The sequence below is a fragment of the Haplochromis burtoni genome, unplaced genomic scaffold (assembly GCF_018398535.1).
Source record: "Haplochromis burtoni strain Fernald_Lab_line unplaced genomic scaffold, NCSU_Asbu1 Contig_41, whole genome shotgun sequence".
Taxonomy (NCBI): domain Eukaryota; kingdom Metazoa; phylum Chordata; class Actinopteri; order Cichliformes; family Cichlidae; genus Haplochromis; species Haplochromis burtoni.
Genome location: NW_024582402.1, coordinates 39214 through 55000, shown reverse-complemented (window position 1 = coordinate 55000; position 15787 = coordinate 39214). Strand labels below are relative to the sequence as shown.

Here is a 15787-nt window from a genome sequence, read left to right as displayed (position 1 = left end):
TCACATTTATTTTTGTTTAAATTTAGATTACATAAATTATGACTTAGAAACCAAAAAATCTACTTAAAGCTGAGACAGATAAAAGAGACAGACAGAAATAGAAGCTCTTGACTAACATGCAGCACCACTTTGTTCCATCTGTCAAGATTTACCCACAGAAAAAACATGTGCTTGAACTATAGTACCAATTTGTACACATTTAATGGTTTTTCATTATTTTCATACATGACAGTATAGTAGAACAGTCCTGAAGACATCAAAAAATTTAAATAACACAATTACAGTTTACAGTCGTGGTAATTTGGGGCTTTTAATTGACACTCACTCTCACAAACATTTGATTAAATGTCCCTCAGCAAGTTGCCCATCAGCCTGTATGGGAATTAGAGAAAATCCAAAATAAATTCAAACTCGTGCACCCACTTCTTGTTGTTTCTTTTTAAAGCCATTAAAGATGAATGCTGTATAATTATTTCACCATGCAAAAAGGACAGTTCAAAAAAATAACTAAAAGCCCCAAATTACCATAACGTTCAAGCCCGTGATGAGAGCATGTAAACTTCTGACCTTTACTGAATGTGCGGAGCAAAAAATGTGAACAAAGCATTCCTCAAATAACCTCCTTTGCTTTGATAACAGGTTTGAGCGCTGTTCATTCTGACAAGCGACTTCCTTAAGTTATCATAAAAATTGTTTCCAGCAGTCTTGCAGGAGCTGCCAGCTGCGATAAGCATTTCTTGACTGATTTCCTCCCTCTGCATCCCAACCATGATGGGTTTAGGTCAGGCTGTTGGAATGACCATGCCATCTGATGCACAACTCCATCACTTTGCCACTTGGTTCGCTACAAAGCTCACAGAACGTTGAGGTGCAATTTGGCTCATTGTCATGTCACTAATAAACATCCTCCACAGCACGTTTATTAATGGGAACATACTGCACATACTGTCCAATCTGCCTTCTTTGCATTTCTCAGAGATGCAGGTATGCTTCATCTCAGATTATGACCTCAGCAAGGATGTGGGGTTTGAGGAATTTAAAGAATTAGTTCTTTTGTGGTTTTATTGACGCATGTGTCAATGAAAGGACAAGAAAATTTGGTTTGAGAGCTTTTCTCAGAGAGCATCAGCGGTCCAGCATTTACCAGCTATTCCTGCTGCTTTGCCGCTATGTGCTCTTTTTATTTCGCAGTAGCCTGATGCGATGTTTAGCAGCAATTAATCTATTAAAGTAGCCATGTGACATGAACGTATCAGGCCCACCATGACTCATTAGGGCAAGGGAAGCAACGTATTCAGTAAGTTCAGTGAAGTCTTGGCCTACATTCTTCCTATCAGCGCAAAGCATGTACCAAGTTGCTTCATCAAGAGGCAGGCCCTATTCTGGGGCACTCTTGTATCGCACTGAAGATGCTTGCCTTGCAGGGAGGCATATATAATGTATGTGGCATGTATAATGAATAAAAAGGGTTGAGTTGCCTCTGTGTTGCTGTGTGAATCCCTACAGAGTGTGGTGGCACTAAATGATTCAGTCTGTGAAGGGGCTGCTACACACTGCTGCAGATTAGACTCCTGGCTAAGACGTAATTTCCCCCGGTTTTGTGCTACATGACTGGAAAAGGGAGATAATTGAGGGAATATAGGAAAAGTAGATTAAAAGAAAATGCGTTATGATATCTGAAAACTGTGCGTTGCTTATGTTGAATTTAAAAAAAAAACGTAATTAATGGGGCTTTTTTTAATCAGCATCAGGAGTTACCCCAGAGACCTCCTCCAAAGGAAAAATATCTCAAGGTTACAGAGAGATTTTATTGTGATGAGCGTTTACATAATGTCGAAGATTCTATGGCTTACAAATTACCATAATAGTGAGTCAAAGCAATCATTAAAAACAGCTTTCCTGGATAAATTTCTAAATTCTAATAGTTGGCAGCCCTTTATAGACAGCACAATCATTTAATTAGAAATATCTGCAGATTTAGGTAGTAATCAGAAGCATTACTAATAATAATCCTGATGTCTGGATTTAACAATAACAGCTGAATGTGCACCTGTCTGCCGCAGTGGATCAAATTCCTTGTAGCTTTCCTCTAGGTGCTCCCCACCCACACACCCCCACACCCTCACATAGGGGATTGACTTGCAACCCTGACATTCATAAGATCTATTTCACTGACTGCATTTTTCAAACATCAGCTCGCTAGACCTTTATCCTGTGTGACTGCACCCTGTTACAGAAATAGGTCAGACAAGCCTTCATTAATGATGCATATGACAGTGGATCAAATGAGGCGTAATGCAGTTCCAGTGTCTGATATTCTCCGTACCCTATAAGGATGTTTTCTTTTGACAGTGGTTGCAGCATCTGTTACACTGTAGGTGTTAAAATATCTGTCTGATAAACACATGCGACTCTTCGCCGCAGTCTCAGCCTTTTCAGGGCGCTGCTGATGATATTGATGTTCACACGCTCTCACACTGTTAACGCTCTGGTGGAATGCATCTCACATCAGATGGAACCGGGAAATTGTATTGTGCACGTGTGTCCTTCGAATGAATCGCCTCTGTTAGCTGCTGAAAGAAATGAAGAGATTATTTTAGGTGAGGGGGAGCTCATCCTGAAAACCTGGAGGAGTGCTTCTCTCTCTCTTTAATGGCTGAATGGATATGAGAGCTGTCACACAGTCATGCTGAGGCCAAGGCTAGCGTTTGTGTCTGCCCTTGTATCAGTCTGGCTACATGTGAACGCGTCTGGCAGGGACATGCCGACTTTCAGCCAAGTGTTTCTGAGCAGTTTGGAGAACCCTCCAGTTCTGCACTTCTCCACTTAGGCGACAGAGTCAGTCGAAGGATTTCTTTCCGGCTTAAAAAAATACATCTCACAACTCTGGAGGATTATATTATTTATATCATCGTGTTAAATATGGCGTTATCTCAGAAAACACCAAGATAAAGACTTCAGGTTATTCAAACCAGAGGTCCTGAAAGTAAATAAGGAGATTATGATTTGACGGTCCGGATGTTGTCTTAGGTGAATCATGTTGGAGAAGTGCGCAGCACCCAGCAGGCACCGACTGTTGTTGTGTCAGAGAGAGCAGCGCCAGACCTGAGGGCGGAGAACAGCGCGGTCTCCTACGGCAATGGAGCAGTCAGCATCCACAGTGAGGGAAATTACAAAACCAACAGGTGGGTGATGTTTGCAGCAAATGAGTCTGTGACGCACAGATTCTCCAGTGTGGCCTGTGTTCAAATAATAGGTCACATTACAAAACCACACACACACGTTTGGCTTCAAATCCAAACAAGTATGAAGTACAAAAAGCAAAAAGAGACACATTTTCGTCACAGTGTCAAACACATAAGTTATGTTTCCCTGTTCCTGATGTTCAGTTAAGTCTTGATTTTCCACAGTTTCTCTGCAAACAAGAGCAAGACACATGGTGCTGAGCCTTTGTACCAAAACTGCAGGGCCATAGTTTGTCCCAGCAGCTCTTCAGATGAGAGCGACAGCATCAGGCCTCCACCTTATTACGTGAAGAAGGAACGGAAAAAGGACAGAGAGCCAATGCCTGCTGCTCAGGTGATGATCAAGTCGCAGTATGAAACTGGTTACACCACGGGAGACACCGGCAACGGGCTGGACACAGATTACCTCTACAGGTATGTCCTGAGGTTGCTGCAACCTCAGAGAGTTCAGTGTGAGAGAAAGTATTTACTCAAAGCAAAAGAAGCTTCAGTGGTGTTCAGAGTAGTTTAAATAATAAATACAAAATATAGTCTTGAACCTGAAATCATAAAAACTACACGTCTCTTTATTTAACAAGAAAAATGTGCTTTTACTCATATAATGTTAAAAATATGCATTACATCTAAATGAAGAGTCTACGTGCTGGTTTAGATGCATTTCCTTCATTTTAACAGTCTCTTAATTTTTTTTTTATGAAGGAATAGAATTAAATAAAAAAAAATGCTGAATATCACTGCAGATGTTGACTAAGCAAGAAAAATTAGCACTGGTATCAGTTTTTAAAAATCCCCTTTGGTTATACCCACAATTAAGTAAAGATCATACCCTGAGGAGGAACAATTATCTAATCAGTCACATCTTTAATAAAGAAATGACACAGTATTTATAATGTTTTAGAGTAAAATACAGCAATATCAGAAAGAAGTGGTCAGGATCACAGTTGCCTCTAAGGGAGTTCAGCTAATTTAATACTGGTGGAGATACTAATGAAAAGCTCCCCTTTGTATCTGCCATTGCCCCAATAACAGTTTTAATGTAACAATGATTTCATGTCTTGGTATTAACGCTGTTCCAGGCTGTACCCAGAGATAACTTCAGATGAGCAGCGCAGAAGATACAAGAAGGATTTTGACTCAGATCTGTCGCGCTATAAGATCCTCTGCAGCGAGCTGGATGACATCAGCGACAAGATGCACAAGCTGAGCCGAGAGTTGGACGCACTGGAAGAAGACTCCATGAAGTACCAGGTAGAGAAAAACAGGAATAAGGTGCACAGAGTGGAAAAGCTGAAGGTGGAGGGCCAGGAGAATATATCAGCCAGTCATGGTTGTGGCTTTTGTATTTAAGTATTTGACATTTCCCAGCATAAAGTCAGCAAAACCTTTCTTTTTTCTTTTTTTAGGGTGTGGCAGATGAGTATAACCGACTGAAATGCCTTAAAAGTGTGAGTATAAGAAGATCTGTTATGTCATAATGTAAAGTTTGCAGTTTCTTCACTTTAGAGAGAAACTGAGTAAATTAAACATACACTAACCTAAAATCATAGATTGAATATAAAAGATGGATATGCCTGCTGCGTCATCACTCATTGGTTAAATTAAAGATCAGTTGTGAAGCGTCAAACCGAACATTTCTTCCAACGTCATCTTAGCGTTTTGAAATCAACGCAGCTGGTGAAAAAGTGGGACACTGCATGCTAGTCGGCTAATGACTTGTTTATCATAAATTGTTGCTCCTTCTTTCTAACTCTGCTGAGGACCATTTCTTTAAAATGGCCTTTGTTTTATAATCAGTAGGGCTTGAAGCTGGTGATTAAGCCCATAAACTAGACTATTTTCTGATGTCTTGCAGTAAGGGAGCTGAGGGGTATTTTCAAAATTTTTTTCAGTGGTCACGCAAACAGAAAAAATGCAGGATTAGAGTCACCAGGGAAATCAATAAAAACAAAATTGGCAAGACTTTTTCACCATCTTTGCTTGTCTGAAATCTTCCCACATGCCATTTCATCGTTCTCTGATTTAACAGCCCAATTTGGGGGCTTTGGGGGGACCATGTTACATCCCCAAATAGGCCTAGATGTAAGGGGAATTACATAATACTAGATGGGGAAACATGAGGAGGCTGTTTGGGTCGGTTTGAAAAGATTTATTGTCAGGTTGTGAATACAAGGAAGCAGAAGTTCATTTTAGGAAGAGACAAAACCAACACAGCAACCAAAATGGCCCTAACCTGAAATAAAACCCATTGACTGATGAAGCTACTCAACAGAAAAGCAGACCTACTCCTCGACTCCCTAGCAACCAAAGATAAACAAGAGAAAAGGGGGAATATGAGAAGAATATGGCAACTCTCCCCTACAAGCTCCCTGTGGTCACAATAAATCAGTCGGGTTTAACAAGCAAAAACCAGCTAGGCACATAAGAAACCTACAAAAAAGTAAAAATAAAAACTAGCTAAGCTAAGGAAAGGCAACTTTAGTCAACTTCTATAGTCCCTGGAGAGCATGCAGTGGCTGCAGGACTCATACCAGCACCAGTGACATGAAAAGCAGGAACATCAGGAACTAGCAGTAGGGGAGGGTGGAACCCAGAGAAGGACCTGAAAGCAGAATGTGGCCATCTATATACTTTTTAATCTCTTTAAGGGGAGCTATGACATGTTTTCATATATTAGACAAATGCAGTTAGCTTTTTTACAGTCCAGATTATAAAATAAACTAGCTATCTCATTCCTGCACTGTAACACTACTACAATTGACAATATTGAGTTTGTTAAATATACACTTGTTTAAATTTTGTTTTTTCTAGACGCCTGAGTATCAAGCAAAGAAGAAGCAGAGTAAGGAACTTCGGCAAAAACTTTTCCACATCAAACGTCTGGTGAAAATCTACGACCAAGGTTTCTGCTAGTGTACATTATTCATCTGTCCAGAAAGGTGTGCTGACAAGAATTCATCCAGCATTTACTGACTTTTCCTTCACTGGCTGCACAGAACTTCCCAGCTAGTGTCACTAATACTTGTCCTACAGCCAGTGAACCTCATTTCTGTTTTTGACATCAGTGTTCATGAAGCTGTAAGCATACAGCAACTCTGTGTGTGGTTTTAAACTGCATAGGAACACGGCGCTGTCATACGTCTGTCACGATGTCTGTCATATTTAAGCATGAGATTTCAATTTCAGTTGTAATTTAATTTAAATATATGACAAACTATGTAAGAATACGCTGGAAGACGAGCGTAATGTAAATAAAGAAGCAAGTGAAACTCCTGTTTTTGTCATACAAAACTACTTTCAACAGCAAACTTGCAGTACATGTTGCAGTGTTTATTTGGCATTCTTCATACAGATGAAATTACAACACATTATTCAAGAAGTTAAAAAAAAACCATAACAAAAGACACATCGTCATCGTTTGATTCTTTTAATAGCGTTGCCATACACATGAAATTTTAAATCTTAAGAACTCAGTAACACAAAGATAAGAAAACATTAACAATATTGTTCCCCTGCCTCTACGGCGTGGTTGTGTGAATTGTAGACTGAGGGAAGAATATGCAAAGAATTTCCAAAATGGCCCAGCGGCAAATCAAGAAGCAGGAGTTGCACCCTTCCTCTCTGGTTTCTTAAATTGCTAACTGCTGAATCGTGCTGAGTTTGGAGTGCGTTTTTCATCATTTCCTTAAAAATACCTAAAATAGTCCTGATTTTGTAAACCCGCCTCTTGAAATACCCATGTGAGGTAAATTCATGTGGACCAGGGAATCCCATCTTCTTCTAACCCGACAGACAGTATAATCTTTTGGCATTGAATATCCTGCAAGCGCAGTCTTTTCACCAGATCCTCATCAATTACAACATCATTCACAAACAGCAGAGACACACTCAAGATGCTAAGAGATGAGAGCATGAACAGCTCTACGTCGTATTAGTTGTAATGGCATTCAGCTTCTTTCTTGACATCTCAACAGATGACAGAGGTATTTTCATGTAAATACAGGTAGGAAAAAAAAAGAAGAAACATTTAGGAGCTACCATTGAAGGCAAATACTTTAATGTTTAAATGAAACTTTAATTACATAAAATAAAACAGTATCAACTTAGCAGAGATCCAAAATAACAGTTGAACATGCAGAAAAGACAAAAGCCGGGCTCAATATATATATGTACATATTTCAATACAGTTTTCGGGAGATCGTGATCTCCAGAAGCGTAAACTGGAATTTAACTGGTAGTGTCGATTATTTACTCTTAGAGCTGTTTTTGTCAAGCTAATTCTTATTGTTTTAGAATCATTTCAAACAACTAAACTCAAGTAGGATTTAGACGTCAGCCTGCCGTTTCTCAGTGCATATGTGAAAAAAGAAAACAAATATATATTTATATATATGTATATATAATAACAATGATGTTTGATCAAAATAACGCTGAACGCACCGTATTCAGCGAGTCAAAACGACTGAAAATCAATTTGGGGGATCTAAGACTCGTGTTACACAGGTGTCTCAAATTTGTACTGAAAAACAAGGCAGTTGTCAAAAAGAAGGCGGTTTCTGGTGAACAAAATTTACAGAGGTTTGTGTTTAGGAAATATCAGACTAAAGCATTCTGATGTCTAGTGAGGTATTAGTCCGCTCTCATCTTACTATGCCTTTTTTTTTTAAATCTTCTTCAACTACACCACCAGTGAGCCCTGTGGATGAATTTAAATGCGCTGTTTACTCGATGGTCAGGCAGTCACAAGTCGGTTCATCTCGTTTTCTGGGTGTGAGGACCATCTCGTAGGATGATATGATAGACTTTGGTGAATTTTCCTTGGTTTTATCTCCTTTCTGCTCCTTTTCAGGAGCTCCTTAGTGTCTTCCTCGTTGTTGAGGTAAGAGTTTCCCTTCAACAGTGAGGCGCACAGATCGATCCATAATAGTGATACTTCATCATCCTGTTGTCAGTTATTTGGTTAAAAAGGTCATTGTATCACAAATGGCGAGCTATGGAAAATGAGCCTGGTGTGGGAAACACTGCTCCTCCGATGTTTGTTGGCAGGACAGTTTTGTTCTCTAAATGTATTTCTAGTGGGGTGCTGCTGCCCTCTACATGAAACTGCAGAGTCTTTAGTCACTATGACATGTGGGTGGTGACATGACTGGCTGTGGTGGCCATATCGGAGCCCAGCGTGAGGAGCTGGTCTCCGGCCTGGGACCTGGCACCAGAACGACAGCACTGGCAACAAGACAGCTCCAGCTTGGCACTGGCTATGCTATTCTTCTACTCTCTTCTTCTGGAGGCCCATGTGGAGTCTGAGGGCTCGTTCATGAGGGGGAATTGAGCGGTTACAGTACAGTGCATATGATGGCCAGCTGGCGCTGCAGTTTGATAACCACACAGATGGATAGTGATGAGTCAGGAGGTTTCCTGTGGGTCCTTGTCGTCACTATTACCAGACGGAGACCTCGTCTGTCAGGGAGCTACTGTCCTGGGACATACGGCCAGCTGATTGAGTTTCCGGAGAGCTGCATGTCCCGGATCAGCGTCTCAATGGGTGTCTTTCCTATCAGGCGCATGAAAAAGAGCTGGGAGATGAGGCTGGCAGGAACGGCACGCAGGGCGGGCAGGCGCAGGAGGAGGCGGCCGAAGCGCTGAGGCTGACTCGGGTACTGCATCCTCTCGTACTCTGTCAGAGCCACCTGAGCCTTCTCCTGCAGAGACTCCACGTGTACTGGGTCTGTTAGACCACAGGCATCTAAGAGGGAGGAGGGAGGAGGCAGTTACTTAATAGTGTGGGCAGGTTACATAAAGAGTCGTGATGAGCCTAGAGGAAGGATGAAATCCCAGCAAATAATGTAATAAAACCTCCCAGAGGGAAACACGTGAAACCAGAGTGCTTCATCTATGGATGCTCTCAGGCCAAAAAATGATTTATAAGCCTCACTTAAAAAAAGTTTTACTTTAAATAATGATCGCTTTTAGAGGTGACAGTCGCTATAAACTATTTCTTTAAGGCAGACACTTATGTAAGACTTAAGTCAGGAAAAGCTCAGGGCTCATGCTGATCAATGGTGCTGCTAATTACAAAGCACTTAAAACATTACTGCATTTTCAATGACAAGCCAGGAGATGGTGCCATAGGAGGTAAATTGTTCGATGAATGCCTCGGACTAAGTGGCTTGTTAGTCTTCCAGCAGTTCTTTGTGTTTTTTCTCCATGAAAGAAGAAGAAGGGTCTTTTTTACAAGATAAAGCTGTTGGATGTTTGCCAGGCACCATCTAACTGTGAGGATTTGAACCATTCTTTTGTTGATCTAGCAGTGCTAAATGACAGCAGGTGAAGTCAACAAGCAAGACGTTTTCTGCTCTTACTAGCCACTCGAATCACTAATCACCTGGCGAGAACAGCGCGATGGCCTTGAGACAGCTGTACTCAGCAGAGTCCACCTGTAGCCTGGTCAGCTTGTCCACCTGGTCCTGGAACACCCTCACCTGATCCATGAAGGACACCACGCGCTCCGCAGACATGGGCGAGGAGTGGAAACCAGCTGCAGCCAACAGGGGCGCCATGTGGAGCGGCAGGGCAGACTGTGCCGCACTGAGGATGAACAACTCGCTCCAGCTCAGTCTCAGCAGGGCCACCTGAGGATTTAGTAGTGTCTCAATCAGTGACACCCCCCCTCAACACTTTAATGTCTACTCAGTTCATTCTGCTTATCTTTTACAGTTCCTGCAATATAATCTGATAAAGAGGGAAGAGTCTTTCAAAGTCAAAACTGTATATGTGGCTTTTAATTAGAAATAATCCTCTAACCTGGTCGGACACAGGCAGCTCAGGGAAATAAGGGATGTTCCTCGCCCACTCCACTGTGCTGAAGAGTAACCGCGCAGCCAGTTCACAGATATTATCTATTCCCATAGCGTTATCAGGACCGGCCTGCTGGTTGTACTGGTGTCCGTAGCGACTGTTGGGGTAAGGCTCGGCTCTCAGGAGCTGGGAAATAAGTTCAGACACTGGCTGACCACCACCACTACCTCCATTGTTGTTGTTATAGAACTCGCCGCCTCCAAGGCCACTGGCGCCACCTATGGGTGTGATGGAGGGGCTGAGGCTCGGCTGAGGTGGGATGCGACCGCGTTGAACTGCTGTATTTTGGTTGGGGGACAAAGGGGAGGAGAGGAGAGGAAAGGAAAGGAAAGGGTTTGGAGAAGAAAAGGGCAGAATAGAAAATTGCAAAAGACAAGGGGAGGTGATGGAGGGGATTTGGTTGAGAAGACCAAAGAGAAGAAAAGTTAAAACTGAATTCAGCCAGCAGTGCATTTCTGATTACCAGACCTGACTCAATTAGGAAGCTATTCTCCAGCATTGAAAGCATGCACAATCAAGCTCAGCTCAAAGCAGGGCAGAAACCAGTAGAGATCTCTCCATTTGGGGATATTAATTCCCGGTATGAGCATCTGCCCTTTTCAAGCGTCCTTGATCAATATGCCCAATTCACACATACAGTAGGAATGCGGCTCACTAGCTGACTCTGACCTCTGACCTCTCAGTCAAGGTAGTGGAGCAAAGGGAATCTCTCTCGTTTTCTATAGGGACTCATAATGTGTGTAGTTAGCGTACTTTGTGATCTGTGATTGCAAGGAATAAACCAACTGAAGGGACACTGAGGGAGGATGTCTGTGCTTAGAATCTCCTAAATGTTGATGTCAGTTTTAAAAAGCCTAACAAATGTGTTTGTATACAACTATTTATTTATTTGTTTGTTGTTGTGTATCTGTCAGAGTGACATTTACTGATGGCCTCGCCTGATCCTCCACTTAGGGTGAAGTTCCCATATTGGATTCTTCTTGATTGAGCCAACAAGTCAGAGGATTTCTGTAGCTTCAACCAGAGGTTTAAGCCTCTGGGACGCAGGTGTCTTAGCCCTGTATCCCTCTCACTCACTGTTACGCAGGCACTAGATTAAGCCACTTAGTACATGGCATTGAGCTGACACGCATGGCTTGCTAAGCCATGATAGGACCTAGAGAACCATGTGTGGCATTCTCTGCACTACAGAGCACAGAAAAGGCAAGATCACACTAGCAGATAATTACTAATATACTTTAATGGGTTTTTATTCTTTTTTTTAAAAAAGTATCTGACGGAAATAACGAGAAGACTCTGATGCTTAGTGCTGAATGTCACTTATTCCCCCTTTTTTATAGTGTAGTGGTTTACACATTTGCCTAACAAGCAGAAGATCCCCGGTTCTTTGGGGTTTACGTAGGGAAGGGTATCCAACATATAAATCAAATAAGCAGAGCTACCCACTGTGGCGACCCATTCTAAATACAAGAGCAGCTGAAAGTAGCCTCTTTTATTCATTCAGCTGAACTATTTCCACTATTGTGCAATTACAATCACAGCATTTGCCACAGTGTTTCTTATTCTTGCCAGAAAAAGTGAATGGATGGTAAAATAATTTGGGGAACAGGATAGTTACCTTCTTTGCGCATACCAACACGGAAGCACTTCTTCAGGCGACAGTACTGGCACTGGTTCCTGTGGTGCTGGTCGATCTGACACTCTCTATTTGATCTGAGAATAAACCCGCCAAAAAAGCCAATTAATGAATAATAAGTCATTAAATATTTGATTGTCTGGAAAAATGAAGTTGGCCTCATGTCATCGCAAACAATTCTGCAGCACATGCAGCAGAGCAGCATTACAGATGTGTAAAGTTAATAAACATTTGCCTCACATCACACCTCTTACATACTGTATTTACATGTATTAAAATACATCGACCACACTGTCCTGTAATACAGTTAATAACGGTCAGCTTTACTGCGGGCGTCAGTTTGTGTGACATGTGATCAAAAGCGGCCAAACCTGATGACAAATGTAAGAACAAACCCCATACAGCGAGTGGAAAAGCTGCTCTGCTCTGATGTGCAGCCATTATCTTCCTCTCAAAAAGAACAAACAAAAAATCTGATGAGCATAAAAGCTGTTTGCAGATTAGTGTCAACAGCCTGATGCCAGCACTTCCTTTTAACAGAGCTACTCAACATTAATATTGCATTATGAAACTAGATTTTCCACGAGGCTGCGCACAACATGATGGCGCCCAGAGAGCTGATGGCTACATGGTTCAGTCATGTAGCTTAACTGTATGTAGCTGTGTGCTGTGCACAACAGACACTTTCATTATTATTCAAGTAAAATTGGCTAAAAATGTTATCACGGGCTAAATAAGTCAAATGAACAGCAAATAAATAAATAAATAATTGTAATTAATTAATGGATTCAGACAGTTTTTTGATCAGAAGTGAACAGAAATAATCTGAAGTGAGAATATCTGGCATGGCAAAGCATGCAAGCTGAAGTGCACGGAGAGTTTTTTAGATTGATTTAAAAAAAATGAAAATAATCACTAGTTTCAAAATTGTAATGGCGATCTAGTGAACACATATCGTTAGCTTCATAGCATAAGTGCCTAAGTCCTTTTTTGGTCAAATTGAGATTTTTGCCTAACTTTACTCCCCTACCACTGCTGCATCATCCTGTCCGTCACAAAAAAAACACAAAAAAATGACTTAGGCACTTATGCTATGAAGCTAACGATATAATAAATATCAGCTACAAATAATAGCTGATTTGATTAGTAACATTTCTGTTATTTTTGGGGAATAATTTAGTCAGAAAAAAACAGATAATAGAGAAAATGTTCTTCCCACATGAAAGCAGTTTGTTTTGTGGCACTTAAAGTAGTACATCCAGTACAACAAGACAAAGAAATGCAGCGAGTCCTCACATTTAGGAAGTTTATATTTGTCAATAATAACTATTTTTTCAATACTTCATTTAGGCTACAATTTTTTTTAAAAAGAAAAAAAACCACATGGACGTATTTTTAACGATAACTAGTCTCATTTCCTCTTTCACCTTCCAGAATCCTGTATTAAGCGGGTTTCTCAACGCTGTGCGAGCTCAGCCCATCAATAAATCAAAAAATAACAATTACCCACAATGCCTCACCTGCAGGTGTAGCTGAGGTTGCGCCTGACGCTCCTCTTGAAGAAGCTCTTGCAGCCCTCGCAGGTGAACACTCCGTAGTGTTTCCCGCTGGATTTGTCCCCGCACACCACGCAGTCCACCACGCAGGCCTTGTCATCTTCTCCGGCTTCCATGTCGCTGCCTCCCGCCTGGGGAGAACCGTCTTCCTCCTCCCCCCTCAGGTAGCCCTTGTCCCCCAGCCCGTTAGTGCCCCCATTGGGATCTCCCCAGCCCCCACTCACCATGGCCATCGCTTGGTTACCGAACCACCGCAGAGGAAAATGGGACAGGCAGCCAAGATTTCTGGTTGCTGTCAAGGTAACATAAATATCAAAAAAGTCCAGACTGTGTGTGGTGTGTTTTCCCCCACCTCTCCCTCTCTCAGTTGTTTATGAAGTCTCTGGGTTATTATACAAAAGAACAGAAAGAAAAACAATCCTTGAGGTTGATGGCAGATGTCAATGAGGGGGTTAAAAAAAAGGAGGGGGCTTTAAGCCTTTGAGTAGAAGTGTGTTTGGCAGGAGAACGAAATAAAAACAAGAGTGATCAGTCTCCTCCCACTCCACTATGACCTGGAAACAGTCTCAGTGTGGCAACTTTTAGTTTTGCATGCATGTAGATTTCAGTGTCTTGTGTCTCTTGCGCTCTCTCTTTATCCAGCTCGTAGCCCCTGCCTGGTGTTTTCGTCCTCTTCTTCAGACCAGTTCCTGAGATGGTTAAGGGCAACGAGCACTGCCCAGGCAAATAGTCTCAGCCGAGGAACCTTACACAGGAAACACGCATTAAGCGCACACCCTCCAAAATTAGAGCAAAACACAAAATCATTTGCAAGCAAACGGCACGAGGTGCAGAATCCCGTCTCGCGCTGCTCTGCATGCTCTTGTCCTCTCACACACGTACAGCCCTGTCTCTGTAGCAACAGTAATGGCTGAAAAAGGACCTCAGCATAGCTCGCCTCAGCACATGCCTGGAGAGCATTTCACCGCCCCTCTTAAAGTACCCCTAACACTGAATTTGCCCTTGCTAGTAGCAGCTATTCTGTGTATGCAGAGTCCTTTGAGAGAAAATGTCAAGCTTACCTTAGAGCAAACAGTAATGTGGTGTCTGTGGCTCCCCTCGCTGAAAAAGAAATCCTCTCGTCGCTCTAGAGATCTTCCTGAGAAGGCAGGCAACTCTTTTCTCCCTGCTGTAATCCTCTCAGCAGCAGCAGTAGCATTGTGACCCGTGATGGAGACATTCCACACTGAGCAAACCAAGTTAATGTCCACGCAGCAGCTGCAACATTTTCAGGTGGTCACGGCGGTCCTCAGAGCGATGTTGGGGGCAGCTGCAAAAGCAGCAGCGGTGGCAGCAGACCTGGCGACGTGGACTGCCTGCACTCACTTCCAAAATACACACCAGCAGATCCCCGGCACAAGGAAGTGATCTCTCTTCCTTGCTTGTTGTAGCTTGTTGTAGCTTCAGTTGTGACACAAGCCTCTGTGCTTCCTGCTTCCACAGAGAAAACCCAGAAAAACAAGAGAGCGTACAAGAGGGTGTCCGTGTGCTCAGCCCTCCATAGTTCCTGCGGTCGCTCTCCAGGCGCCTGTGCAGCCTTCTCCCTCCAGCCTTTTGTCAGTGCTTGTCCACCAAGAACTAATGACTTGCGGCCTAGCCCCTGTGTGCTGCTTTTCGCCTCTGTGTGTGTGTGAGAAGCTTTTCCCTATGGCTCAGGCGATCAGAAGGAGGGGGTTGCAGAGATGGGTGCTCCTCTCACCCCTCTGTCTCTCCCTCTCCGGCTTCACAGTCCACAAATCAGATTATGATTCAAGGAAATGGCTGAGCTCGACACACAGACTGAATTCTCAGCATTTGCTTTTTCCCCCCCACCTTCTGTCTCTCTCTCTCCTCGACCCTCTTTCCTGTTGTCTGTTTTCCTCCAACGTATTTGTATGTGTGTGTGTGTCTGTGTGTGTGTGTCTGTGTGTGTGTTTGAGAAAGAGAGATCAAGCAAAGCCGGAGAGAGAGAGAGAAGGAGGGAGGGGAGCAGGAGTGTATGCAGAGGGGGAGGGGGCTGTGTGTGTGTGTGTGCGCTCCCAGGGATTTGACACTGCTATTCAAGCCCTGTGGTTACCATGGTGCTGGCTGCCTTATATGGCCATTGGAGTCAAAGAGCAAAGAGAGTGGGCTGTGTAGGGCAGCGTGCGCACACAAACACACACACAGGAAGAATGTGGAGGATGTCTGTCTTCAGAGATGCAGAGAGCATGACCCCGAGGCCTCAAAAACCATCCCGACAAAACCAGATTACCCAGAAGCCCCACAACAAACACATGCAAGCCAATCTCCTGCTTCGCCTTTGTCTTTAAGAGCACCCTCAGATTCATGCTTTCATATCACAGTAAACTTTATTTTTTAAGAAGCCAAGCGAGGTAGCATCGAGGTGAACTTTAGTTCCCAGCGCAAAAGCGCACTGCGCCGTGAATGGTGCTCTTTGATCCCACGTACATGCGAGCAGTTCTCCCGAGAACACTTTT

General features: G+C 42.9%; 2 protein-coding genes across 3 annotated transcripts in view; one reads left to right on the top strand and one right to left on the bottom strand.

The window, feature by feature from the left end:
- Positions 1 to 6510, top strand: part of zgc:154006 — a 20058-nt gene extending 13548 nt beyond the window's left edge. Inside the window, exons 11-15 of the mRNA XM_042219965.1 lie at positions 3031 to 3185; positions 3411 to 3659; positions 4322 to 4493; positions 4649 to 4690; positions 6054 to 6510. Of these exons, the coding sequence (XP_042075899.1) occupies positions 3031 to 3185; positions 3411 to 3659; positions 4322 to 4493; positions 4649 to 4690; positions 6054 to 6155 (720 nt within the window). The 3' untranslated portion in view covers positions 6156 to 6510. The remainder of the gene's footprint in view (positions 1 to 3030; positions 3186 to 3410; positions 3660 to 4321; positions 4494 to 4648; positions 4691 to 6053) is intronic.
- Positions 6511 to 6551: 41 nt separating this feature from the next.
- nr2f6a (nuclear receptor subfamily 2, group F, member 6a) lies at positions 6552 to 15256 on the bottom strand. 2 transcript variants are annotated; one of them, XM_005920669.2, is made up of 6 exons: positions 14351 to 15256; positions 13254 to 14034; positions 11716 to 11810; positions 10044 to 10375; positions 9625 to 9871; positions 6552 to 8985 (listed from the first exon to the last, which is right to left on the bottom strand). In XM_005920669.2, the coding sequence occupies exons 2-6, from the start codon at positions 13520 to 13522 to the stop codon at positions 8711 to 8713; spliced, it is 1218 nt and encodes a 405-aa protein (XP_005920731.1). In that variant the 5' UTR covers positions 13523 to 14034; positions 14351 to 15256; the 3' UTR covers positions 6552 to 8710. The 2 variants fall into 2 exon arrangements, with proteins under 2 accessions (XP_005920731.1, XP_005920732.1); XM_005920670.2 differs by having other exon boundaries at positions 10044 to 10372.
- Between the last annotated feature and the right edge of the window lie 531 nt (positions 15257 to 15787).

Bases quoted from the DNA above. Each gene is read 5' to 3' on its own strand.
- nr2f6a (XM_005920669.2), bottom strand. From the start codon at position 13,522: ATGGCCATGGTGAGTGGGGGCTGGGGAGATCCCAATGGGGGCACTAAC. The intron at 10,376-11,715 runs GTAACTATCCTG...ACCAAAATACAG, and splicing joins TGTTGGTATGCGCAAAGAAG to CAGTTCAACGCGGTCGCATC. The intron at 9,872-10,043 runs GTTAGAGGATTA...CTAAATCCTCAG, and splicing joins AGCTGCCTGTGTCCGACCAG to GTGGCCCTGCTGAGACTGAG.